General features: G+C 38.4%; 4 protein-coding genes across 10 annotated transcripts; 2 read left to right on the top strand and 2 right to left on the bottom strand.

Annotated features, from left to right (window-relative positions):
• The first annotated feature begins 31 nt into the window (after nt 1–31).
• Nucleotides 32–6,083, top strand: LOC131780234 (putative GTP-binding protein 6). The gene is made up of 6 exons (XM_066163154.1): nt 32–832; nt 1,282–1,508; nt 2,164–2,372; nt 3,182–3,327; nt 3,893–4,069; nt 4,337–6,083. Exons 1-6 carry the CDS (start codon nt 141–143, stop codon nt 4,461–4,463), a joined length of 1,578 nt encoding a protein of 525 aa, XP_066019251.1. The 5' UTR covers nt 32–140; the 3' UTR covers nt 4,464–6,083.
• LOC131780235 (galanin receptor type 1-like) lies at nt 6,016–14,388 on the bottom strand. Of its 5 annotated transcripts, none has more exons than XM_066163157.1 (3): nt 13,906–14,388; nt 9,673–9,792; nt 6,016–8,098 (listed from the first exon to the last, which is right to left on the bottom strand). In XM_066163157.1, exon 3 carries the CDS (start codon nt 8,058–8,060, stop codon nt 6,981–6,983), a length of 1,080 nt encoding a protein of 359 aa, XP_066019254.1. In that variant the 5' UTR covers nt 8,061–8,098; nt 9,673–9,792; nt 13,906–14,388; the 3' UTR covers nt 6,016–6,980. The 5 variants fall into 5 exon arrangements, with proteins under 5 accessions (XP_066019254.1, XP_066019253.1, XP_066019252.1 ...); XM_066163156.1 differs by lacking the exon at nt 13,906–14,388 and adding an exon at nt 12,219–12,934; XM_066163155.1 differs by lacking the exon at nt 13,906–14,388 and adding an exon at nt 11,740–12,125.
• On the top strand, nt 12,867–25,362 carry LOC131780233 (QRFP-like peptide receptor). 3 transcript variants are annotated; one of them, XM_066163158.1, is made up of 7 exons: nt 12,867–12,907; nt 18,721–18,802; nt 20,613–20,702; nt 21,382–21,512; nt 21,972–22,242; nt 23,371–23,619; nt 24,694–25,362. In XM_066163158.1, exons 4-7 carry the CDS (start codon nt 21,403–21,405, stop codon nt 25,054–25,056), a joined length of 993 nt encoding a protein of 330 aa, XP_066019255.1. In that variant the 5' UTR covers nt 12,867–12,907; nt 18,721–18,802; nt 20,613–20,702; nt 21,382–21,402; the 3' UTR covers nt 25,057–25,362. The 3 variants fall into 3 exon arrangements, with proteins under 3 accessions (XP_066019255.1, XP_066019257.1, XP_058952831.2); XM_066163160.1 differs by lacking the exons at nt 12,867–12,907; nt 18,721–18,802 and adding an exon at nt 20,062–20,170; XM_059096848.2 differs by lacking the exons at nt 12,867–12,907; nt 18,721–18,802 and adding an exon at nt 20,101–20,290.
• Nucleotides 15,745–19,056, bottom strand: LOC136276804 (QRFP-like peptide receptor). The gene is made up of 3 exons (XM_066163161.1): nt 18,866–19,056; nt 17,587–17,835; nt 15,745–16,476 (listed from the first exon to the last, which is right to left on the bottom strand). Exons 2-3 carry the CDS (start codon nt 17,830–17,832, stop codon nt 16,114–16,116), a joined length of 609 nt encoding a protein of 202 aa, XP_066019258.1. The 5' UTR covers nt 17,833–17,835; nt 18,866–19,056; the 3' UTR covers nt 15,745–16,113.
• Nucleotides 25,363–26,408: the final 1,046 nt, after the last annotated feature.

Genomic DNA, 26,408 nt, shown 5'->3' on the forward strand with positions numbered 1-26,408 from the left:
ACTATTTTCTTAGTGCCCAAGCCTATTTGGTCGTAATTAGAACGAATTTGACGCCTTGCAAAGTTTGTTGAAATGGTTGGGTGTAGTATTCTTGCCCACAGCATTTACCTTTAGTTTAGAGGACAGTGCACTTTGCAAAAATGCATCGCACTTTTTCAACTCATGGTGTGCGATGGCTGCGATCATTGTCCGTAGAATTTCGCCCCTCACGGTCATTATCGAATCGTGCGTTTTTCCTCCCTCTGCGTTCTTGTGGGATCATCTCAGCATATCCATATTGGAGGAGGCAATTTTCCAAACAAAGTGACACTTCAGCTTCGTTAGATGCGGACGATGAACACCCAGAGAGTGCAGAAATATTACAAGATCTTCGAGCTCGTCACCATTACCACCACGACAAAGATGCAGGGAAACTTCATGAAGTTTACGTTTTAGAACCCGATTTTAAATGGGGAAGAAATCGCTTTCGAGCCGTCACAAGCCAGCATCGACTAGATGAAGCATGTGCGCTGGTGGAGTCGATCGAAAGCTGGAAGGTGGCCGGTAGAAGTATAGAATCCGTCAGAAGGATGGACAGAAAAACATTTTTCGGAAAAGGAAAGATCGAGGAGTTAAATGAAAGATTCAAAGAAATGAAAAATTCTTCTTCTCCCTTTGACAGTGTTTTAATCGATGTAGCTCAGCTCAATAATTGGCAGCATACACAATTAGAAGACATTTGGGATGTTAAGGTGTATGATAGGTTTGGTGTGGTGTTGCAAATATTCAAGGAGAGAGCCAAAACAGCAGAGGCAAAGATTCAGGTGGAATTAGCAGAGTTACCATACATCAGGTACATTCAGTCTAAACCACATACACTCAATTTGTAGGACAAAAGGCGGCCTTTATTATGACAAGCTTATTAATGAACTGATTTGGTCAAAAAAACAACCTTTTGTAATTTAATCAAATTAAGCTAATAGATCAAACAACACTTATACATGCTATTAACAGAAAGGCAGCAGAAAACAGAACAGATAAGAAAGAACACCACAATGAAATACCAGGAGGCATGGAAGGAAAAGAAAAATGGCTTCTAGGTACACAAATGAGGTGTAATGGGTGTTAATGTGCTAAGCAATTGAATTACTGAACTTAAAGCTCTTTGTGATCTTTTCTGAATACCTAAAGTATGACTATACTTTTGCTATTACAGTTACAAAATAATACAATTTTCACAATTAGCCTTTTATGTAGAGGTGTACAGTTTATTAATACCTGGAACTTTAATTTTATGGACAGGTCAAGATTGGTACATAGAGGGAGTTTTGATCAGCAGAGAGGTGGAACACACACCATAGGAGGATCTGGAGAAACAATCCTGGAAAAGCAGAGAAGGATTTTATTTGAACGTGAAATAAGACTGAAAAAGAAGTTATACGCTATCAAAAAGCAGCGTGAGCATGTTAGGCATGATCGACAAAAGAGACATGTACCAACAGTGGCAGTTGTAGGTTACACCAATGCAGGTATTGAATGATGTACCATCTTAGTACTTACATGACCATTCTAAGTGTACCGGGATCAATTCTGAGTTAATTACTCTTTCAAAATTAACATGTATTTGCATTTTATCCTTGCTCTTGTTTGAATTGCGATGGATACACTGTACTTGGAGAGGGTATGCTGAGAACCACCCTTCCTGCATGTACATGTGTACAGTAAATCCTGTAATTATATAGCATTGTGATTGTGGGGTAAAGCCAAACGTTCTGATTGATTCTTACTTGGTCAAGATTTTACCATGTGGACTATTTCCATGGATACTGTCATAAGCCATGTATTTTGTTCATGAAAGCGGGTAAATTCAGCACAAAGAAGGTTGGTCAGAGTGCCATTTAATAAACTACTTGATACTAACTTTGTTTCCTTGAGTGGTGCTGGCCAATATTGTCCCTTGATAGAAATGTATGCACCTTGCTATGCTTGGTCCATACTGCTATGACCTTGGACCAATATTCCCCAGTGTGGCCCTTGCCCTTCTTCAGTAAGAAGTAAGAATTAGTGCCTCTGCTTTACTAGTTGTACTCCCTTTTTCCCATCATTATGGAGAAGCACTGGTATATAGATAACAGAGAGTCGGTCATGCTTAAATTAATATTTTGGTACTTTTTCACATGACAGGCAAAACAACTCTGATTAAGGCGTTAACAGATGAAGCTAAGATGCAGCCTGAAGACAAACTCTTTGCAACTCTTGATGTAACAGCACATCCAGGGAAACTCCCATCTGGCATGACTGTTCTCTTTATTGACACTGTCGGATTTGTGTCCGACCTGCCCCCAGAACTTGTTGAGTCTTTTTCTGCAACATTGGAAGATATTTCAGATTCAGTAGGTTGAGCTTTTTTTCTGTAAATGCTATGTGTTTTGTCTATACACTGAGTCAAGTTTTTTGAAATAGTTCTGGAGTAAGTCTGCACTATAAGTGAGCAATATGGCCTTGTGAGCTGGTTCAAGTTTCTGTAGCATGATGATCTCATGAGTATTGCTCATCACCCCCCTCCCCCTCCCCCTGGATAAGATGCTAGTCCATTGTTGTTTACCTACTCCACCCCCAACCCAGCATTTTGCCTTTAGCTTACCTAAGAGTTTACCAGTATCATTGTACACTCTTGGGTGGAAAGATGAAATCAGAAATTAGAGTAATGCATCTTGCTCTAGATCTCAACAAAAGGACAATGAGAAAGGTTATACTGTATTTATTAGTTTAACTCCAACCTCCAAATGAGTGCTCACCTCGAATAAGCGCCTTCCCTGTACATAGGAAATTAAGGAAGAGCCCAGCCTTGATTAAGTACCCATCTTGGATGCGACCACTTTTCAGGTCCAAAGATCTAACAGGTACCCAGTGCACTTCATCAAATAAAAATGGTGTGTAGAAATTTTTTTATGGTGATGAGAAAAGTTGAAGGTTTCTGGAGCATACTTGTCTTTGATTTATAACTCTCTTAGTTATTGGAAATACATTGTTTTTGTAGCTCCATTTTGTTCCCAATGTGCTGATTGACATGTGTGTGTTATGAGCTTTTTTGTTGATCAGTCAGGACACCAATGGAGTCATTGCATATATATTTATTTATTTATTTATTTATTTTTTTTTGCCATTTAAAGTTATTTTCCACCTCTCATTTTACACACAGGATTTAGTTGTACATGTGCGTGACGTCAGTCACCCAGAATGTGACGCTCAACTGGATGACGTCATGACAGTTCTTGAGAAACAACTCAGCATTAAGGCACCTTTAATGGAAACCATGATAGAGGCTCAGAATAAGATTGATCTTTGGTACGTGATGGGTGACACGAGTAAGGGAGCGTAGCCAACTCTTGATAAGCGAAAATGAACTCCATTTTTTCTTCTTTTTTTTATTTAATGGGTATGGTAATAGAACTTTGTTATATTTAAGCTTTTTCGAGGGAACACGTAATGAATTTGAATACACCAAACATTTTACTGAAACTGCAAAGAAAATTTAGAATGTAAACAAGAGGTGGCCTGAAGGGAGATGGAATTGACTGAATCAAAGTTGAAGGGTTCAACCTGTTTGGGTTTATTTTTGTTTGAAAGAGAAGTTTAATTTTACATTCGAAAAGCTTCTCATTATGCATGCCATTCATGTTTATAAAATGTATCCCAGCGAAAGGGCAAAAGACTTAACTCGAAAATTAATATCATCTGCTTTGATTAAGTGGTCTTTTTCATAATTACAAACAGTACTATAACTAACTTGCAAATGTCTTAACTTTCGAAAGTGTTCACTTCCATTTTATTGATTAAGTCAAATACTATTATAAATGGATAAACACTTCCAGTAACTATTCTGCTTTTTCTTTCCTTTTCGTTGTTCTAGCAATGATAAAAACTTCCAAGTTAGATCCGGCGTGTTAAGCGACAGGCGGACCAAGATAAGTGCGGTAAACAAAACAGGTTTGAGTGAGCTTCGTGCAATGGTCGAAAAAGGGATCATAGCATCCACAGGGAGACAAGTCAAGAAACTTGTATTTCCTCCAGATGGACCACAGCTTAGGTGAGAAGACAGAAAAGCATTCAGAAATATTCAAACGCAGAGGATTTATGCAGAGCAACTTTAACTTGAAACATGATTGGCAAAATTTGTTATTGATATCTTTTTTTCATGTGATCCTCTGACTTGAGACCAAAAGGTTGGTTTGAACTATTGGAATAGCTGTAATAAGTAATTTGAGACTTTCTTTGCGCTTTTGAAAAAAGTCGTTTTCTTTTCACGACTTAAATGGATGCAGATATATCTTTTCTTTTTGACTGTTTATTTTAGCTGGCTTTATCACGAGACAACAGTCCAGGACACATCAGCTGACGAGGATGGAAATATTGTTGCTACAGTCGTCATGGATGAAGCAGCGAGGAAAAAATACCAAGCAAAATTTGGGAAGATTGATTAATGGCCTCTTCCCTGTTTGCAAATCGTTCAACTGAAAAATAGCAAGGAAGAATTCTACTATGGCTCTAAACCGATAAACGTAATTGTTTTTCCCCTGCATCCCATTTGAGTTTGTCTGCATATGAGGATCGCCTGTTATTTACCATACGGTCTACAAGCATGGTGGAAAAGTAAACGCTTAATATGTATTTGGTAGGAAAAGGTCTGTATTTCATGACGACTAGTTTTCTTCACATGGGACGTAAGAAGCGTCTTCTTTCACCATATCGAGAGAGGAGGTTGCAAGCACTTCGTAACTTAGAACAGTCTCCTTTCAACCGATGTCACCAGCTACCGAAACCTAGCAAGCGAATTATTCACGATATTAGGGACTTTAAGATCCAAAAACGCGGACTTCGTCAAATATACCGAAGCCGCGTGGGGCCTGTGTCGAGGACGCCGTGTTCGTGACGGTAAATTTTAAGTTAAGATGGCGGGATTCAACGACGCGGCTACCCGCGGATAGAATAAAAAGAGTAGTGAAATTACTTTATTTCTGAACAACAGAAACCGATTATAGTATTGTTTTCAGTGCAAATGGCGACTTTTAAAGAAACTCGCGAAATTTTGCTGGCCAGCTATGCCTCTAATATCATTACGATTGAAGAATATGCTTTGCTTTTCGAAGAAAACAGTTAAAACAACTTGGATTTTCCGTACTATAACTACCCGCCGTTTAACTTAGAGAGCCAAAGTGAAGCCGAGTGTAGGGCAAACTTCAGGGTGGAAAAGCACCACATTCCTCTGGTAGAAGATGCTCTTCAAATTCCGCAATACTTCGTATGCGACCAGGGAACTGTTTGCGAAGGAACAGAAGGGCTTTGCATGCTTCTGAAACGATATTCCTTTCCTTGTCGATACTCAGACATGATACCTATTTTCGGAAGGCCAGTACCAGAACTTTGCATGATATGCAACACCGTAACCGGTTTGGTGTTTGAGGCCATGAGAACTGTCTTGTCTTGTCTGTTCAGAAATATGAGTGAGCCTGACAAGAAAATACAAAAAGAAATGACGAATGCAGCCGGGATGATAAAACTTTCGATATACAAAGAAAAAGTGCCAATTTACTGTGTTTTTGTAACTGAAATAAGTCGAAATACTTCCAGTTTGTTGACAACGTGAAAATGCTGTCCAGTGCGTTCTTCTTGAACAAGGACTCGACTTGTTTACGTCACGATCATGCGCTGTGGTGATCATTGATCATCTGTGGTATTTTTACTTCCGGTCAGCTTCAGTCACGTCCGCGTTGTTGGATCTTAAAGTCCCTATTGACTGAACAGTGACAACTGACTCACTCCGCTTGAGTCTTGCTGCCAAAAGCATCACGGGAAAACTCACTAGTCAATTTTTATAAAGCGGTTTTTCAAGACTTAAATGACGAAAGACTCCATACTTAACTCTGGTGATGACTTTCGCTCAGATTGTCTGATGAACGGGTACTGACGTTATCAACAGTTATTTTCTCGAACTTCCTTCACTTGGACGATCGGACTTCACGATCGAAAGATCCATTTCGTTTACATAGTATGTTTTTAATGTGTTTTCCTTGAAGGATAATAAAGTGGATTTAGTTATTACATTGCTTCGAAGCATTATTATATTTTGCTGAGAGAGCTCTCCAGATATAAGTCCCGGCTCCTCAGTTCCGCGCGCTAAGTTCCCTGTAAATTTTACAAACCCAAGGCTTGAAATCCTGGGAAAGCCTGCGCTTTTCGTCTGTAGTTCCAAGGATAACTGAGAAAAAGATGTTTGTTTGTGCGCTCTCTAATGATTCATACTGCATGTGATTCATAGGTGCACAGTACTTTCTTATTATCCTCTGAGTAATTTCCAGTGTTGAGAACTAATTTCCTGTCCCAGGATCCTCATTTTGACGCGCCACATGCACTTAAACTCTTTGTCAATTTGAAAAATTACTGTTATACTTGTTTTTAAAAGCTAATCACTTTTCTTTTTGATCTGGATAATTTTCAGTGTTGAAAACCAGTGTCTCACTTTGAAGTGGTAAATACACGGGTGCCTTTACGTTCATTTGTTAGATTACTGTCATAACATACATGCGTGTATCGAATATAAGTAAACAAAATAAAATAATTCCATTACTACCTCTTGGTATGAATAATCTTCTCTAAACATAATCAGGCATCTAAAAGTCCAAGCACAGAGCGAAAACAACAAAAATCAGACAATCGCGAGTTACTGCGACGTTCAAATGGAAATTTCTCTAACAGGTTTACTCAAGAGACATTTCAGTCGAGCCATTTTTTTCTTGTGCCCAGGGAAAACAATGGGCGCGCAAGGGAGCAAATTTAGCGTAATTTCCTCCTCCCACAGTCCTTCGCGCACGTGCTCGTCTCAAATTACTCAGAGTTTTCGTACAACACCTAAGTGAGAGGCATGAAGGCGTCGATAGAAAGCAATGTTCACTTGTCTCGAAAACTCTTCCGGGCCCGCATTGAAAGTTTAGTCCTAATTCCTAAACCACGTGTTCCCTTTCAAAATCCTCTCTCTCGGATTCAAAAAGTTTCCTGCAAGTGCCCTCAAGAACGGCCCACAACGAATTTCTGAAATTCCTGCTCACCAACTCGTAAATAATGGGATTACAAGACGAATTGACCACTACTAACAAAATGCACAGATAAACAATGTCGGGGAAAAATGGCATCAGAGCTAAATGAGGCCAGAAGGCCAGAGTTAGGAGCATTAAGTTAAAAGGAAGCATCGTAATGGCGAACATGATGACAACAGGGGTGAGGATGAGCTGGGCTTGCTTGTTTTCTTTTAATCTGCGACAGACTGGTGCGTTACTTGTGCTGCTGAGCTTTGAAAAGATTTGACTTGATGTTGCTGTGAACGAGCTTGAAGGTTCTGCACTGATTGTTTTGTAAAAATGTACGATAAATTTTGTGCTTTCTTTGAGTGTCCTCGTTATTGATATGTAGTTGCATAAAATTATGCCCATTGGAACTCCAAACCAGAACAAAAACAACACGACAGAGTGCACTTCGTGGAACTTTTCATATTTATCCCAATGGTAGAGGCAAAATTTGTCATTTCCAGTGTCAATATATTCAACCATAATGTAAAATGGTGTAGAAGTTACCAGAAAGGACGCAATCCAAATGGCTGCAACGACTCGCATTGCATATCCCGATGATTCTATTGTTGATTTAAGTCTAGTCGTCAATATTTTTCGCCATCTTTCCAGGGAAACAGCTGTAACTGCCCATACTGACGCGCCGAAAAATACGTCTGTCAAAGGAAAAATTAATCGGCACACGTACTCACCAAACGGCCAGCTAATCTCACTTCTGATAATTATCATGGGGTAGGCAATAGTGAGAATTCCTATATCAGCCACGGCTAAGCTTATCAGATACTGCTTTATGGGTGATTTGAAGGGTTCGTGTTTGCTCATTAGTGTGACACAGGTGAGAATATTTCCCATAACGCCAACCAGTGCGATGAAACTAGTGGCAGTCAACTGCAGTATTGGTTCCGCGCCAAAGTAAGTCATACGAGCTGAAGTAACGTGTGTCGTGGTGTTGTTCGTCATTCTTTCAAACCATTCCTTTCCGTGAAAAAGTTGTTTTTCTGAGGAGGAAATTATATTTTTCCTGTTTTTAAAACAGCTAGATGTATCTTATCTTAACATGCGCAGAAGAAATGATGTTAACTTTACATGCTATTGATACCACAAAAAAATTTACTGCGGTAATAATCTTTATTTTAAAATCCATAAAATATTATCTAAATTACCTTTTTCCATATAAAAAAGTTGATAGTTCAAGCAAAGAAAGAGCGCTGTAAAAACTGAAGGAACATGCGAATTCAATAACTTCTCCTTACGGCCAAAGCGTGTACGTGACACTCGCCTGCAAATATTATTGGATTCCAAATTGACTGATAAGTTTTTTTTGGGTTTCCTGTTGACGTCGCGGTTTGTAATTAAAATTTTCAAAGACTCCATGATCTACCAAGTACAATTTTCGTTGAAAACTGACCCCAAACATATCGCAGTTCCTGTAATCATAATAAATACAAGTTGAGGCTGCGGGCCTGCGTGATTGTTTTTTCCTTTCGTTTGTCAATCTTTCGGTATAACTAGCTGATAAATGTTTGAGCTCTCTAACTGCTTTGATTATTCTTATCCTCGGGCGCTCAACTTGATAAATCGCGCCATCATTAGTAATGACTCAAACCGCAACTGCATATTTAATTGATAAGATCTGATAAGTTAATGACCTTGTTTTGTTAACATCGCTCGTGGCACCAACGAGGCATCGAGCGCGAAACCTGCACACTATGCTAAACATTCTTTTAACAAATGCACGAAAAGAGGTAAACGGCGTGGTTTTCAAACTTGGAACAGAATAAAAAGGGGACGGATTGGAAGTTGGCTTTAAACAACTGATGTTCAAAAATTCGTGACTTACACCTAAATTTCGGGTACTTATTCACTGACGGAAAACGTTGGTAATTAATTTACCACGCAGGTCTTTTCATGCGTTTAAAACTTCTCTGCGCCTTTCTGAACATGTATGACCCTTACTACGGAAATTCTGTCTAGTTATATTCACTTCCACAGACATCACCATCCTTTCTTCATTTGATTTACATCTCTATTTCATAGAAAACAAAATCAGAGTCTGCTCAGCTGTATGGCTGCTGTTGCAGCTTTGTGTCAGTAGCCTAGTGGCTCTTAAATGTGGATAACTCATTGAGTGGGTACTGAATATTGAGATGGTCAAGAACTGACGAGATAGCGAAATACGCGTATACTTGTTGAACTTTATTTGCTGCTAGTAATTATAAGTGCTTAAACAGATCGAATTTGATCGAATCGCACAGCAAGCAAATATAATTCTTCTTCCACGTAAAAATGTCCATAGATTGACGAGAGAATACTGTTAAAGCACAATCTATAAAACCATTTATATTGTTTTAAGCACAAGACCAGGCTTATGCACAGTGGAAACAAACTACTACTATGTTTTCGGAAGATTGAACGAAACGTGATAAAACACTGTACACGTATGTGTCCCAAATATCAACCAAACAAGAAAAATGATACATCACCCTGGTACACGTCATCTGCTCAGAAATTCTTCTTTGAGCTTTAAGTTCGCGTACTTAGCTTAACTGAAAGAAATCAACTGAAAACTTACCGGCCTCAAACTAAATGTAGCGTGTAATGCTAGTTGATAGCTAATCGCGGTCTATCCAGCCACACTACGCTGTGGGCCAAATGCTGAGCAGCGTCTTCGTTTAAGGTCCAGTTCCCGGATCTAGTGATAATATTTGCACAATTAAAATAATAGCACTTATCAGTATTGATCTGCATTATGATTTGAGACATGCACATGTCACGGTAAAATCAGAAGTGCTTTGCATTGTTTCATGGAAAAAATGCACAACAATTAGCATTTATGAGGTAGTAAAACGCCAAAGAATTTTGAGCAGTTTTCTGCTTCCTAAGAAAGTGCCTTTTACGAGCGAGGAACTATGGTCCAATATTAGTTTTTGAACAATAGGTAAACCTGGAGAGAATAGTAAAAAGCAAAGGAACCTGGCCAAATAAACTATGGAAAAGATTAATGCTGATTGACCTTAAAAAAGAAAATGTCATGTAATCACATACCTGACACATGGAAAGGATATCGAGGGACATTTACATCAATTGAGCTTTGAAATGCACTAGGGTGATTTAGAATTATCAACGAGTTGATAACATAAATCGGCCGCCGAAAACAGTTTTATAGCTGACGTTTCGAGCGTTAGCCCTTCATCATTCGCTCTGACGAAGGGCTAACGCTCGAAACTTCAGCTTTGAAACCCTTAACGGAGGCCAATTTATGTTATCAATTCAGTTGATAATACTAAGTTACCTATTATACTCCCATCGACGCAGCACCGCAGTTTCTTCAGAACTTACTCCTTTATTCATTTGATCACTAGTTCGGTAGACCTCAAAGAACTAATGACTTAGTTACTTATTTTTTCAAGTCAAACTAAACTTCATTATGTGTAACTAAACGTAACTGAAACAAACTTGTTGGCCCTATTTTTCAAATCATCATTATCAACCAACTTGAACTCAGTTTCCTGAAACTTCCTGCTTACTCAAACTAACTTTAGTTGCCCTTAGCTCAAATTTACCCTGATAGTCACACTTTAAGTTAAAACGTCGGTCGATAAACTTCGAAGTTTCAAACATAGCAAATTCACACGACCCAAACTTAACCTTGACTGATGCGAACGAAACAAGATTTATGAAAACGTAATACATCTTGCTTAACTTCTCAATCTAATCGCTTTTGTTTTTTAGAAAAAGCTCTTATAAAGCAAACTAATTGTACGAAAATGACTATTGATTGTGCAAGAATGGTAAGAATATGATTCCTTAACAATTATGAACAGGATAGTTGAAATTTAACACAAAAACCGTTTTTCGTTACCCTTAGGCGCTCTATTTAGCGAGTTTATTGGGGTCAAGTTTCAAATAGTACTTTAACGGTTTTATCGCGAAAGACACCTGCGAAGGTCTACCGCATGCTCAACACATGTTCTCTTCACTAACATTATCCGAAATGACGCCAGAAATTCTGTATCAATGCTTTATTAATTATCGATTCATTTTTTGTAGATTTGAGTCAAATCAGTCGTGTCTCTTGCCAACAGCCGCAGTCAAATCGTAACACACCGCGGGCTCAAGCTATGTTTGCCATTCCTCGTATGATTTGTAGGCTTCCAGGGTTCATCTAACAACTGTGATTGGTTGGGTAAAATTTGATCGATGAGCTTTCCTATGGTAAAGTATATTTTCAATACTTTTCAGCAACTAAACAGGAAAAACTTTGAGGAGATCTACTGTGAATATCTTTAACTTTATTATGACCAAACAACAAACAATAGCGTAGAAACAGGGCTAAAAGGCATGAACGTAGGAAAGAACAAACAGACAAATATTCAAATAAAATTGACCAGCCCTACCCGCCCCCCGCCCTTACAAACATAGGATCTCTTTGCTCGACTATATTTGCCACGTCGAGAATAATCCCCCGAGCTACACATACTACATTCCTTAGTTACGTAACTCGATTCTAGCAGAAGGCTCAACGAAACACAAAGTAACAAGTGCATGTGGAGACGATACGTGAAAAACGTTTGCATGTTTTTAATCAGAAACCTCCAAAATGTATGTTATACAATAACATAATAACCTGACTTCATACCTATCGTGTTTTCCTCTTTCCGTTATGGTTTTTGGGACGATTAACAGCGAGTCTCGGGGTTAGTTCGGAGCTCCTATTTTTTTCTATAAATCCTATACAGGTACTTAAAACTGCAGCCACGTGAGTCACTTCACTTAAGCCTAATCTCGGACATTGTTGTGGTCTTTTAATACAACGGGTTGGTTCTCTTCCACAAATCCCTTTGCGTCATAACAAGCTTCGGCTACCTGTGCCAAAACGTGGAAATAAATAACGGAGTTGTGACGGGCTTTTAAGCGAAATCAAGTTGATTAGCCGATCAAACACAGAGTTCCAAACAGAACGACAGGTCTTAGAAAGAAATACACCCATCTCTGTTTGTGGTTCACTATCATGATCAATCATTGCATGCGTCAACAATAAATTCAAAATTAAATATAATATTACAAATCACAACCAGGCTCCTAAAGGTGAACAAGATTTCAAGGTTTTTTACTTACGCGATGCAACCTAAAGTTTCACCTGGTCACAGTTGAGCTTTAAAGGCGAAGGGAGAGGAAGTTACGGTGATAAACTCTGAATCCTGCCACCTGAATCTTGCTGTAACAACCTTACAATCTGACAGTCGGTAGATATCACAAATATTGCGCAGCGGGAACCTCCATGGAATTTTTTAATCTTTTGCAGTGGGTACATGGTATTGGTTCAGAAACTAAGATTTCGATTGAAAAGTAAAACACTTATCTTGAGATCATTTTTTCGAGTTTAACTCCTTCTTAACAACTTTGAACATGTCATTTGAATCATCTTAAAACACCTTGCTTTAGGCCCCCTAAGCCATACTTTCAGACGTCATTGTCGACACGAATACGCAAAATGGTTTCGTTGGCTGTCGTTGATTGAAAGCATTGTTTTCTTTACAAGTGATAACAGAGCGACTGAATGCATGGAAATTCAAGTTCTTTTGGCGAAGAAACAGCTGCTATTTTGAAAAAGTAACTATTGTTGAAAAGTTTCGAATTCCTCCTCGAGGCAGCAATTTAGGAAATTTCAATAGGAGCTTTGACATGTTTACTTAACCGATCAGCTTGCTTTTTTAGTGAAATTTTAAATCTCTCAAAGCACAGCTTGAACTCGACAAGTAGCTGCGACGAACGTGTTGAAGTTATTTGGTTCAGCCAGGCTCACGGTAGGAGCATTTAAATTTACGTTACAGTCGTTGTCCCTGCGACAAAAAAATTGTCCCCGCATGAATTTTCGCTAACACACACTCCTTTGAATTTTAATGTTGATCACAGCGTTTAAATTAGTAGAAGTGTTTTGGAAACAATAAACGAAGAAGTTTGCGGGGCGCAGAGATCTGTCCGCTGTTAGTTGCCGCTTATAAGTTGGATTTTGGCAATTCCATAAAGTCTGCTTCATTAATTAACATTTTATGACACGCATGGGATATATACCACAGAAAAAAGGTTGCATTTCATCTTACATTGAGGAACAGCTGGTTAAATTTACGGTTTCTTATGGATAAAATCCAAGCTATATATGGTAATTCTGAATGTCCCGAATGATTACCTTTCCTATTAGATTTGGCAACTTGCTCCATTCGCTGGAGCTCAGCATTGTGATTACCTTTTTCCTTTTAAGGACGCATACTAGAAGTCTTTAAAGGCCTGAAGGCTAGCCCTACTTTTATCGAAAAAACGGAAAAAGAGCAACGGATAAGAAAATCGAAAGTTTTCTTTGTAATAGCTTTTTTTTTTTTTTTTGTAACTGACTGTTGACAACAGCACTAACATCCCATCGACTGACCTACTAGTTACCTCATGAAACATCTCCTTAATTCAATATATCGCAACACAACGTCATTTCACAAAGAGAGATTGCTCGATCAGGAAGATCCTTACATTAACTGTTGCACCATTACTTTTTTTTTTTTTTTTTTATTTCTACCGACCATTCCAATCGATCACCTCCCGTCACGATAATCACGGCAACGAATCAAGCAGAATCTTGGCGAATAGGTCAGCTCTGTTTTAGAAGACGGGTGAAGTGACACAAAGGGAACTTTGTTTTAGCGTTGATTCGTAACAACATCCTGTTTATGTCTAGCAACGAAAGCTCTGTTCAATAAGTAAAGTGGCTTAATGGCCAAACAGACATTGCGCTAAAAAAAGTAATTAAAAATACCTGCTGAGTAAACATCAAAGTCTGAAAGGTTACGTGAACAACAAATATGGTCAGACTCTTATCAAAACATACTGCTTGTGAAAACTCCAACACGGCATCCTCTCTCAGCCAAAAGACTGTCCACCGAACTGTTACAGAAGATGTAAGCAATCTTGTTGATCATAGCGCTGAAATGTCCATCCATAAATTCCAGGTGTTAGCAAACTGGCCTCTTGTCGCAGGAGGATTCTCAACAGAGTCAGAACTATGTCTCCATAAAGTAACAATCTCGAAGAACTGGTGACAAATAGTTTATGTATGTCATCCCTGATGATGCCATAGATCGGCGAAAGCTTGTAAAACTGAATTATCGTAGCATACCTGTCCTCACTTGATTTACACGTCCTTCTTTTTTTTTTTTTAATTAAGATCCCATACGATATTCAACGCCGGAAACGGAAAAGGATGGAAAGAATTAAATACTCGTGTAGAGAGATGAGTTACTATCGTATCGCTATCAGAGACTTCAAATTATAAAGTTTACAGGTTTTCGTTTCTTATTTTTTTGCCTCGTTCGGTTAAAGAGTGTCACGCGCTTAGTGTTTGGAAAGAAACGAAGAACGTGTAAGCGTATATTTAACAGGGTAAATTATGACGCCATACGAAATGTTTACTCGCGTTTTCATGATTTTCTTTTACTAAAGAAAAGTTCTATCGGCATTTATCTTAAGCACGAAATCATACGCAAAAAAGAAGACTGAAGGAAAAGGAGAGAAAAAAGAAGAAAAAACACCTGCGACAACAGACAATTGACTATTCTAATAACCGAGATGGCCCTTGACCCCATTAGATGTACGACATAAGTTATTGAAGATTATTGGAGGATGGCCTGAAAGATGGTAAATGTTGCTCTTCCCGCAGGTTATAAGTTATTAAGCTTAAAAGTAAAAGCCACTATCTTAAGCGTGACTGCCGGTACACCTGAGATTTACTTTTCAACCACTACCGCGAAATTCGCGATCTGTAAGAGATGACGGTGAAGACCAGTAGATTGGTTGTTCAATTCTTTTGCACCACTCCCGGCAACGTTCATCGTTGTGCCTGTCCTCTGGGCTAACAAGTCGATAAAAACTAGCGTTCTTACGAGCTGCTGTTCACGAACGCTTTGAAGGCCGCACGAATATCACGTATACGACAAGGAATGAACACATACCACCGTTTCAGGTTTAAAGATTTGAGATGTTAAGAAAGCAATATATAAACTCCCTTACCTTAGATTTATAAACCTTTTATTTATCCTACGTCGATGACGTTAATTAGAAGGATGGATAATTCTTTTGTAGACTCCCCAGTTGACTAGAGCTCGTAGATGTCGCTCAGTAATAAGGAGAGCTTAGGATACCTTTATCAAACATTCCTGATATAATTGGCTTACCGTTATCGTTTAAGCTATCTTCTACGTATACGCTGACCCAAAAGGCTCATTTTAACTTGCTTACGTTCATCATAAGTACGCTTTAACGTGAGGTTTTTGGTTAACTAATCGGGGAGATGGAGATAATGTAAAATAACAAATCTGATCTTTTCAAGTGGTGGTTTTCATGAAGGGAGGGTTATCCTGGCAAGTAAGAGGGTAATTCCACTCGCTTGTGAGAAGAGGTCAACTTTTTGTTTTTTTTGTTCGCATCAAGATTGAAGGATCAAGTTTTGGAGTGGTCTGATCAAATTCCTGCTAAGAATAAATATGGCCACTTTTCGACCAGACGACCAGAATCCCAAAACCTTATATTTGTTTCTCAAATGCATTGACGAGTACAAGATTGAGCGCAATCTCGTCAGGTTTCTGCATCCTGTTCAACTCTGATAAAGCATGCTATTTCCCACAATTCTACGGCTCGACTGGCATCTCAAATACTGTCTGTAAGCCTAATTGCAATGCGTTTGTAACAGCCAAAATGACATATTCAATGCAAGATGTTTGAAAGCACAATTATTTTGATATGTATTGTTCAACTTGTACACATCCTTTAATGGGGTAACACATCTGTTATTGCACGACATTCCCTTTTATTTTCGAGAAAACATTGGTCCAATTATTTTATCTTGTCATATATATTCCTAAATTGAACTATATCTGTACAGCTTCCCGCAAAAAAACACAACAATTTCTACGCTAAGTGCCAGCCTTTCAAGTCTAGTTATGATTGCTTGAAAAAAGTTTTTTTTTTTTTACTCCTGGCTCACGGATGTTGTTGTATTGATCGAAACATCAGGGGTGTTGGATTTATCTCTTGCAATGTGGACTTCAATGTTATGAAGCTCCGTTGTGGCACCAACAGTAGCCCTTGGGAATCGGACCATTCCTTTTAATTTCTGTCTGAAGTTTTCGCTGAGCAGAGCATACACAAAGGGATTGATAGTAGAATTAAACAATACCAGAATGTTGGAAATTGCGATAACGACTTTATCCAACCGAAAAACCTCGAAAGCATGCAAGGTGTAAAGAATCTGGATTGTGCCCCAGCAGATTCCAAATATGATACTGACAACCACAGCCATTAAGGTGACTCGCTTGCGGACTCTCATTACACCCTGAGGATTGAAAAGTGTTTTAAAAATGGAAATTTTCTAAACATTTAAAAGAAAACTATCGAGACAAAAACTTTCTAAATGTTAAAATACCGTGATATTTTGTTTTATCTGCATTTAACAAAATAATTCAGAGCAGTTGTTCTACTTTTCCTTCACCATCGTCGGACGCTATCGTCAAAGCGCCAACTGAGGTTAGTTGAAGAGAACGAGGATAAACTGCCCGAGTACAGGATTTTAAAGATTGCTAGAATCCTCCTTTACTTTTTTTGACAAAAATTATTATGATATGAGGCGGTTTGCGGTAAATTCAATGGAAATACGTGCTAGGAAAGTTGGGCACACGCCTGTTAAGAGAAAGTCAACACGAAGAAAATAAAATCGACGAACCTCTTTTTTCACTTTTTGTCAACGCAAAATTCGTCGAGGTAATCTTTTGGCCAAAAATGTTTGGTTAAGAAAAACTGGGTGTTCATTTCGTCTAACTTAAATCGTGTAAACAGAACAAACTTGAATGAATAAGGTAATATCTAACAATCTTGCCGCTACTCTTGGCCAAAAAAAAAAAACAACAACAACAAACAGAAACGAATAAATGCCAAATTAATATAAAAAAGACAACATATAAACAAAAGGCAAAGCGAAAAAGGAAGAAACAGCGTCAACGACAACAAACGCAAAAAAAAAATACCCTTTTGAGTTTATAAACTTGTAAAATACTTGCAAAAAAGTTTTCGTGGGCAGGTATCACGCGGTGTTTAAAATCGTTCTAGAAAATTACCAAATTGCTTTCAAATTTACTAAGCAAACTGTTTGAGTATCACGCTAAAAAGTCTCGGTCTTAAAGTACAAGATGTTAGCTACTGTCTGTCTCCCTTTTGTAGAGCCATTCTCAACCCCATACGAACTTCGAATTATATCGTACTAGCGTCATATACTTGCGTCATACTAGCTACGAAACAGTTTGTCGCAAGTGAAACTTGAAGATTTCAAATTGGAAAAAAAAGGAAGCTAAAAAAAAAAAACAGAAGCAAAAGAAAAAAAACGAGATACAATTGAAAATGGGATTGTATTATTTATGCAAATAGCGCACGACTTTGTAAGGGTACTTACTTTTTGCTGAGATGTCACAGGGTGGGCAACAATATTTGATTTAAACCATAACGTGCGCACGACTCTGGAGTATAACGTGACCATCAGTAACAAGGCAACAAATACTTGGGTGGTGTTCCATAGAGTATAAGCCTTGATAACCCATTCTTTAGGAAATTTTTCATAGCAGTGGCCATTATTGACCCTCATGTACATGGTGTTGGGGATGCATGCTATTGCGGCTAAGATCCAGAAAGCTATTATCATTACCTGCAATGAAATGTCGAAACTTGGGAGTTCAAATAAAAATCAATAGTATAAATGATAATTATTATATCAATAATAATAATAATAATAACAATGAAGATCAGTGATTATGATAATGTCAGGGACACTAACAGTGACAGTGTCAATGACAATGATAATAATAATCAAAACATGTTATATCATCAACCTGTTTTGAGCGCTAATAGGACAATGAACACTTCATACTTGTAATTGGACAGTGTACACGTCATGCCTTTGTAATTGACAGCACGTGTTCTGTGCACATGCGCGTACTGTTGCGGCGCATTTCGCCGAATTTACTGTTGTTGTTGTTTTTTTTATGTAAACGTATAAACGACGGTTGTCTTATGTCAAATTTTTTCATAGTCTTGATTTATCGGTAACAGGACTTAGTTTCGTCCAATTCTGTCTGTAATCATACTCGTAATTAACAAATCGGAGTCCCACCTCGCGGTTGTCCGATTTCGTTAATCACTCGTATGATTACAGACCGAATTGGACTCCTCTCAGTCCTTTTACCATTGCTAACTGCACGAGCTGCCCGTATATTCTGTATGTTTCTGGGCCTGCACCCATGGACTTGTTGTTAATTCCGAAATGTGCCCTTGTTTATACGGCTTTCGATGTATACTATACTAATTACGGTGAGTACAAAGAAGGGGCGCATGATGCAAGTTAAAAAAAAAAATCCACAGGTTATGAAACGTTGGCGGCAATCACATTTAGTGAAGTCTACTTCGCTTAAGGTTATTTCTACCCGTTGTGCTCATGAAAGTGATCTAGTTTCCAGGGAATTTTTGGGTTTAGAAGTTACAATCGACTTAGCCTTGTTGTGTATGGTGATCTTTCTCGGTTTTTCCTGTCAAGACTCTGGACACCTACCTTGGGCTGATAGAAGTTCGACAGTACGATCTTCGCACTGATCATTGCTCTTATTGGACCACGCACAGTAAGTTTTTAAAAAATATTTGAGACTTCGCTGACGCCAATGCCAAAAAATTTGCTTACTCACCTATGTTAGAGCTCGAGGTTTAGTTGTGAGAGGGTTGTTTAATGTTTCCATCATATCGTAACTTTCAATGCAGAAAAACTGAATCAGGACGATCCTTCAGTTTTCTCTTGTCCGTGTGAATTGTCAGAGCATACAAGAACCAACCTTGAGAACCAAGCACCTGCTCATGCTAGCTTCACCCTTATTGACAGCCTTATGAACAGGGATTAATACTCGTATGTGCATTGTGGAGCGATTTTCTAGCTATGAAAACCAAGCTATATTACTTCAGCGTCACTCAGTGAAGAGCATTGCAGATAATATTGAAGATAACACCAGTGGTAAAATAGCAATACATAGTTTTTCCGATATAAATGTTGACGTGAGTGTGCGATGCAAATTCGGTTAAAGACCCGCACTGCAGGTATTTACACCAGAGAAAAGACAAGAATGGGAAGCACCTAATTCTATTTCGAAAGACACTGTATTGCAGACTAAAACTGCAAAATTCCTTCATTAAGGCTTTGGCAATAAGTTTTTCTTGTATAGTTCACTCAGGTAATGTGCGTAATTAAAAAAAATGATACCATATCTCATTGTTCAGTCGGTCTCGACTTTAAATGTAGTGTTAATGTGATATTGGTGTAATATATTTAGTGATCTATTTCTGACTACTCACGAATATCATTTCCGAGTTGGGAATGACGTCTTTACGACAACAAAACATCAAATGTTTCTATCCTTGATATTCATTTGCCAAGCTTAAGTTATATAAATGCTTGCAATGTCTAACTTTAGAGATATCGACCATTCTCAAATTTCATGAAAAAAAAGTTGAGAGATCATTTGTTTCTGAGAGTACTTTCTTGTGTAAAGCCGATAACAAGCAAGTTTAAAACTCGTCTTGCTACGAGCGCGGGACATAGAAAAAATTCTGAGTTCCCGTGAGGAATAGAACCACTGAGCCACAGAGATTCTAAGATGAGCATCTCTGTAGCTCAGTGGCGGAGCATCGGGGGACAGAATCCGATGGGGACTCAGAATTTTTTCTTTGTCGAATGGCTTAAAGTAATATAATACTTCCATTCCTTTTTCCCACCACCAATATAAGGAAACCCTTATAACATTTCAGATTAAATATAGTTCTATTTTTATTGTTTAACACTATCAAAAAGAGTGAATCTTTTAGGTAAATCATGACGCATTAAGGGTGACCGAGAATTACCACATCCGACCGCCTCTCACCAAAATTAATTCAAGAGGTGCATTAGTGAATATGGGCTCCAGGTGGAAAGGAAGCAATGCTCTTCACTGAGTGACGCTGAAGTAATAGGTTATTTTTCAAAGCTAGAAAATCGCTCCACAATGCACATACGAGTATTAATCCCTGTTCATAAGGCTGTCAATAAGGGTGAAGCTTGCATGAGCAGGTGCTTGGTTCTCAAGGTTGGTTCTTGTATGCTCTGACAATTCACACGGACAACCGATTGGCAGCCAAAATACGCTATATATTGAACATCTTAAACGTACTCTAGTGCTTTTTCCTTTTGGGAAAATTATCAGACTTTGTCTAAAACAATGAAAAGTGTTGGAGAAAATGCCATCAAAACAGTAGACGTAACTTCAGCTTTATTACGACCAAGTGTTTGTGAATATATCACATCGCGTGAGTTGTTCATGTGGGGTGGCAGGCGAGGACACAATTACGCTTTCGAATTTATATATTTGAGCTCTGATCAATATTTCGCAATAACTCTTCTCTTTGCAGTTCGAAATTTCGTTTTTACAAATACTGCATGGGTCGAGCTGGCGAGAAAAAGGCATAGCGAAGTAAAGGAATATACTGACACAGGAAAAGGTAACTATTAGATTTTAATATTGATTGGAGCCCGTAATATGGGGCAGTTTTAGATTTTTGTGTCGAACGGGAGCAAAACCAGTAGTTTTGCTGTTTCGATTTGTTGTACGCAGTCTAATTACTCCTGTAGTACTGTAAAAGCTTTGCTCATTGACCAAGTTATAAGATGTAGGGCAATGCAGACGGAACGATGCAGTTGATTCAAGATGTTTTGGAAAAACATTTAAGAAAATGCAATACCCGAATGGAAATAAAATTAGAACATATCAGTCAAGAGTTTGAGTTATTGACAGTGAAATTGCATGATTTGTTAAGTGTATGTCATTTGAAGATAATGGCAAGAAAATAAACGTTTCTGGATAAAAAGTTATTGAGTTTGGCCGGCAGTAGAATAGATCTCAAAACTGAGTACTTTCAGCCCTTTTTTGCGAAAAAAACCAACAAAATTCAACAAACAATACGCGTCACTTTGACTCTTATTAGTATTAAAGCAAACCAAGACCATTGACATGAAACGAGTTGGTTTCGTCTTGTGTTTTCCTCTCTCTTGAGATATTTGAAGGGAAAGTATTGCCGTATTCGAGGGAATAATTATATCTTGGCTTATTTTTGCCCGAAGTAAGGCCATTTAAACTACAGTATACAAAATAACTTGAGGCTGCCTCTTGTTTGTTTGTAGTTAAAAATCTACCTGTGACTCATGGCGGAAACTGGGATTGTCATGACGACAATCTTCTTCATACTTGTCTCGGTGGATATCGTGGGGAATTCTCTCGTTTGTGCGATAATATGGAAAAATAGAAATCTCAGGTATGTTAGAGAGTTGCAAGCAGTAGAACCTCTCCTTTAAGGTACCTCTAGTTGATGGACACCTCTCCTCTGTGCTTCGTACGGTCTGAACAGACCGATTATTCTTAAAGCTGCAAAAAGAGTAAGCAAGTATAATATAAAGCGGAAGCGCATGAGAGTTTATCTAAAACAAAATGTAAAAGATAACCCATTTTTTCAGCTTGGTAATGGAATAGTAAAAGATATTTTGTCGTCTTCTCACGAGCTGGGGAAAAGGAGTTTATCAGATGATCTGAGTCCGTCAGAGTATTCCAACCTCTGTCGCCCGGCGGTTGAGCACTAACGCGCTAAAAGACTGAGGTTCTATACCATACGAGGACTATAATAATTAAACTAGCAGGAAGCCAACTTAATGAAGCGAACTCGATACCTTTTTGTCACTACTAGTTATTATTTCTTTGCGTATTTTCATCGCCATAGGACCCCCAGTCATATTCTACTTTTTAACCTTGCTGTGGCGGATGGTCTCTTTGCGTTGTCGATTGTACCAAAACTTATTGTGGACCTCAATTCAAAGCACCCCGAGGGGACGGGTGGTTCAGTTTTGTGCCTGTTGATAACTGGTGGAGCCTTCGCGTGGGTTGCAGCACTGTGTGCCATTTATACTCTGGTTGCGATTGCCGTTGAAAGATACTATGCAGTCACTGATCCGTACGGCAAGAAAAGGAATTTCACTAGGAGAAAACTGAAGGTTCGTTCTGATTCAGTTTTTATGCATTGAAAGTTACGATGGAAACATTAAACAACTCTCTCACAACAAAACTTCGTGCACTAACATAGGCGAGTAAGCAAATTTTTTGGCGTTGGCGTCAGTGAAGTCTCAAATAATTTTTAAAAACTTACTGTGCGTGGTCTAATAAGAGCAATGATCAGTGCGAAGATCGTACCGGCGGACTTGTATCAGCCCAAGGTTGACGTCCAAAGTCTTGACAGGAAGAACCGAGAAAGATCATCAAACACTACATGGCTAAGTTTGGTTTGATTGTAACTTCTTAACCCAAATATTCCCTGGAATCTAGATCACTTTCATGAGCACAACGGCTAGAAATAGCCTTAAGCGAAGTAGACTTCACTAAATGTGATTGCTGCCAACGTTTCATAACCTGTGGATTTTTTTTTTCTAAGTTGCATCATGCGCCCATTCTTTGTACTCACCGTAATTAGATAGTATACATCGAAAGCCGTATGAACAAGGGCACATTTCGGAATTATTAACAAGTCCCATGGGTGCAGGCCCAGAAACATACAGAATATACGGGCAGCTCGTGCAGTTAGTAATGGTAAAAGGACTGAGAGGAGTCCAATTCGGTCTGTAATCATACGAGTGATTGACGAAATCGGACAACCGCGAGGTGGGACTCCGATATGTTAATTAAGAGTATGATTACCGACAGAATTGGACGACACTAAGTCCTGTTACCGATAAATCAAGACTATGAAAAAATTTGACAAAAGACAACCGTCGTTTATACGCTTACATAAAATACCAAAAACAACAACAGTAAATTCGGAGAAATGCGCCGCAACAGTACGCGCATGTGCACAGAACACGTGCTGTCAATTACAGAGGCATGACGCGTGTACACTGTCCAATTGCAAGTATGAAGCGTTCATTGTCCTATTTATAACCAGTCACGTTCCAGAATTTATGATGGTTTTGATTATTATTATCATTGTCATTGACACAGTCACTGTTAGTGTCCCTGACATTATCATAATCACTGATCTTCATCGTTATTATTATTATTGATATAATTATATTTATCATTAATACTATTGATTTTTATTCGAACTCCCAAGTTTCGACATTTCATTGCAGGTAATGATAGCAGCTTTCTGGATATTTGCCGTAATAGCATCCATCCCCAACAGCATGTACATGAAGGTCAATAATGGCTACTGCTATGAAACGTTTCCTAAAGAATGGACTATCAAGGCTAATTGTGTATGGTACACCACCCAAGTATATGTTGCCTTGTTTCTGATGGTCATGTTATACTCCAGAGTCGTGCGCACGTTATGGTTTGAGTCAAATATTGTTGCTAGCCCTGTGACATCTCAGCGAAGGGTAGGTACCCTTACAAAGTCGTACAGTTTTCTTTTGCTTCTGTTTTTACTTTTTTAGCTTCCTTTTTTTTCCAATTTGAAATCTTCAAGTTTCACTTACGACAAAACTGTTTCGTAGCTAGTATGACGCAAGTGTATGACGCTAGTATGACGCAATTCGAAGTTTGTATAGGGTTGAACATGGCTCTACGAAAGGGAGACAGACAGTAGCTAACATCTTGTACTTTAAGACCGAGACTTTTTAGCGTGATACTCAAACAGTTTGCTTAGTAAATTTAAAAGCAATTTGATAATTTTCTAGGACGATTTTAAACACCGCGGGATACCTGCCCACGGATACTTTTTCGCAAGTATTTTACAAGTTTTTAAATTCAAAAGAGTTTTTTTTTTTTTTTGGCGTTAGTTGTCGTTGACGCTGTTTCTTCCTTTTTCGCTTTACCTTTTGTTTATATGTTGTCTTTTTTTATATTAATTTGGCATTTATTCGTTTCTGTTTGTTCTTGTTGTTTTTTTTTTTTGGCCAAGAGTAGCGGCAAGATTGTTAGATATTACCTTATTCATTCAAGTTTGTTCTGTTTACACGATTTAAGATAGACCAAATGAACACCCAGTTCTTCTTAACAAACATTTTTGGCCCAAAAGATTACCTGGACGACTTTTGCGTTGACAAAAAGTGAAAAAAGGAGGTTCGTCGATTTTATTTTCTTCGTGTTGACTTTCTCTAAACAGGCGTGCGCCCAAATTTCCTAGCACGTGTTTCCGTTGAATTTATCGCAAACTGCCTCATATCATAACAATTTTTGTCTAAAAAAAGTAAAAGAGGATTCTAACAATCTTTAAAATCCTGTACTGGGGCGGTTTGTCCTCGTTCTTTTCAACTAACCTCAGTTGGCGCTTTGACGATAGCGTCCGACGATGGAGAAAGAAAAGTAGAACAGCTTCTCTGAATTATTTTGTTAAATGCAGATAAAAAAAAATATCGCGGTATTTTAAACATTTAGAAAGTTTTTGTCTCGATAGTTTTCTTTTAAGTATTTAGTAAATTTCCATTTTTAAAACACTTTCCAATCTTCAGGGTGTAATGAGAGTCCGCAAGCGAGTCACCCTAATGGCTGTGGTTGTCAGTATCATATTTGGAATCTGCTGGGGCGCAACCAATATTCTTTACATCTTGCATACTTTCAAGGTTTTTCGGTTCAATAAAGTCGTAATCGCAATTGGCAACATTCTGGTATTGTTTAATTCTACTATTAATCCCTTTGTGTATGCTCTGCTCAGCGAAAACTTCAGACAGAAATTAAAAGAAATGGTCCGATTCCCAAGGGCTACTGTTGGTGCCACAACGGAGCTTCATAACATTGAGGTCCACATTGCAAGAGATAAATCCAACATCCCTGATGTTTCGATCAATACAACAACATGCGTGAGCCAGGAGTAAAAAAAAAAGAACTTTTTTCAAGCGATCATTTAATTAAATAACACGTTATAAGTAGGCTTGAAAAACTGGCACTTAGCATAGAAATTGTTGTTGTTGTTTTTTTTTTGCGAGAAGCTGTACAGATACAGTTCAATTTAGGAATATAGATGACAAGATAAAATAATTGGACTATTGTTTTCTATTGATATGACTGTTTCACTTCATATTAATCAACGCGAAAATAAAAGGGAATGTCGTGCAATAATAGATGTGTTACCCCATTAAAGGATGTGTACAAGTTGAACAATACATATCAAAATAAATGCGCTTTCAAATACCTTGCATTGAATATGTCATTTTGGCTGTTACAAACGCGTTGCAATTAAGTTTACTACGGACAGTATTTAAGATGCCAGTCGAGCCGTAGAATTGTGGGAATAGCATGCTTTATCAGAGTTGAACAGGATGCAGAAACCTGACGAGATTGCGCTCAACCTTGTACTCGTCAATGCATTTGAGAAACAAATATAAGGTTTTGGGATTTTGGTCATCTGGTCGAAAAGTGGCCATATTTATTCTAAGCAGGAGTGCGATAGTTAATCAGACCACTCCAAAACTTGATCCTTTAAGGAGGGTAAGCCTATCTTGATACAAATCTACAAAGAGTTGACCTCTTCTCACGAGCGAGTGGAATTACCCTCTTACTTGCCAGGATAACCCTCCCTTCATGAAAACCATCACTTGAAAATACCAGATTTGTTATTTTACCTTATCTCCATCTCCCCGATTAGTTAACCAAAAACCTCACGTTAAAGCGTACTTATAATAAACGTGAGCAAGTTAAAATGAGCCTTTTGGGTCAGCGTATACGTAGAAGGTAGCTTACACGATAACGGTAAGCCAATTATATCAGGAATGTTTGAGAAAGGTATCCTAAGCTCTACTTATTAATGAGAGACATCTACGAGCTCTAGTCAACTGGGGAGTCTACAAAAGAATTATCCATCCTTCTAATTAAAGTCATCGACGTAGGAATAAAAGGTTTATAAATCTAAGGTAAGGGAGTTTATATATTGCTTTCTTAACATCTCAAATCTTTAAACCTGAAACGGTGGTATGTGTTCATTCCTTGTCATATACGTGATATTCGTGCGGCCTTCAAAGCGTTCGTGAACAGCAGCTCAGCTTTTATCGAATTGTTAGCCAAGAGGACAGGCACAAAGATGAATGTTGCTGGGAGTGGTGCAAAATAATTGAACGACCAATCTACTGGTCTTCACCGTTATCTCTTACAGATCGCGAATTTCGCGGTAGTGGTTGAAAAGTAAATCTCAGGTGTACCGGCAGTCACGCTTAAGATAGTGGCTGTTACT

This window comes from Pocillopora verrucosa, chromosome 3 (assembly GCF_036669915.1).
Source record: "Pocillopora verrucosa isolate sample1 chromosome 3, ASM3666991v2, whole genome shotgun sequence".
NCBI lineage: Eukaryota > Metazoa > Cnidaria > Anthozoa > Scleractinia > Pocilloporidae > Pocillopora > Pocillopora verrucosa.

Bases quoted from the DNA above. Each gene is read 5' to 3' on its own strand.
- LOC131780234 (XM_066163154.1), top strand. From the start codon at position 141: ATGCATCGCACTTTTTCAACTCATGGTGTGCGATGGCTGCGATCATTG. The intron at 1,509-2,163 runs GTATTGAATGAT...TTCACATGACAG, and splicing joins TGTAGGTTACACCAATGCAG to GCAAAACAACTCTGATTAAG. The intron at 2,373-3,181 runs GTAGGTTGAGCT...TTTTACACACAG, and splicing joins TGGAAGATATTTCAGATTCA to GATTTAGTTGTACATGTGCG.
- LOC136276804 (XM_066163161.1), bottom strand. From the start codon at position 17,832: ATGATAATAGCTTTCTGGATCTTAGCCGCAATAGCATGCATCCCCAAC. The intron at 16,477-17,586 runs GTAAGTACCCTT...TTCAATCCTCAG, and splicing joins CTGTGACATCTCAGCAAAAA to GGTGTAATGAGAGTCCGCAA.
- LOC131780233 (XM_066163158.1), top strand. From the start codon at position 21,403: ATGGCGGAAACTGGGATTGTCATGACGACAATCTTCTTCATACTTGTC. The intron at 21,513-21,971 runs GTATGTTAGAGA...TCATCGCCATAG, and splicing joins TGGAAAAATAGAAATCTCAG to GACCCCCAGTCATATTCTAC. The intron at 23,620-24,693 runs GTAGGTACCCTT...TCCAATCTTCAG, and splicing joins CTGTGACATCTCAGCGAAGG to GGTGTAATGAGAGTCCGCAA.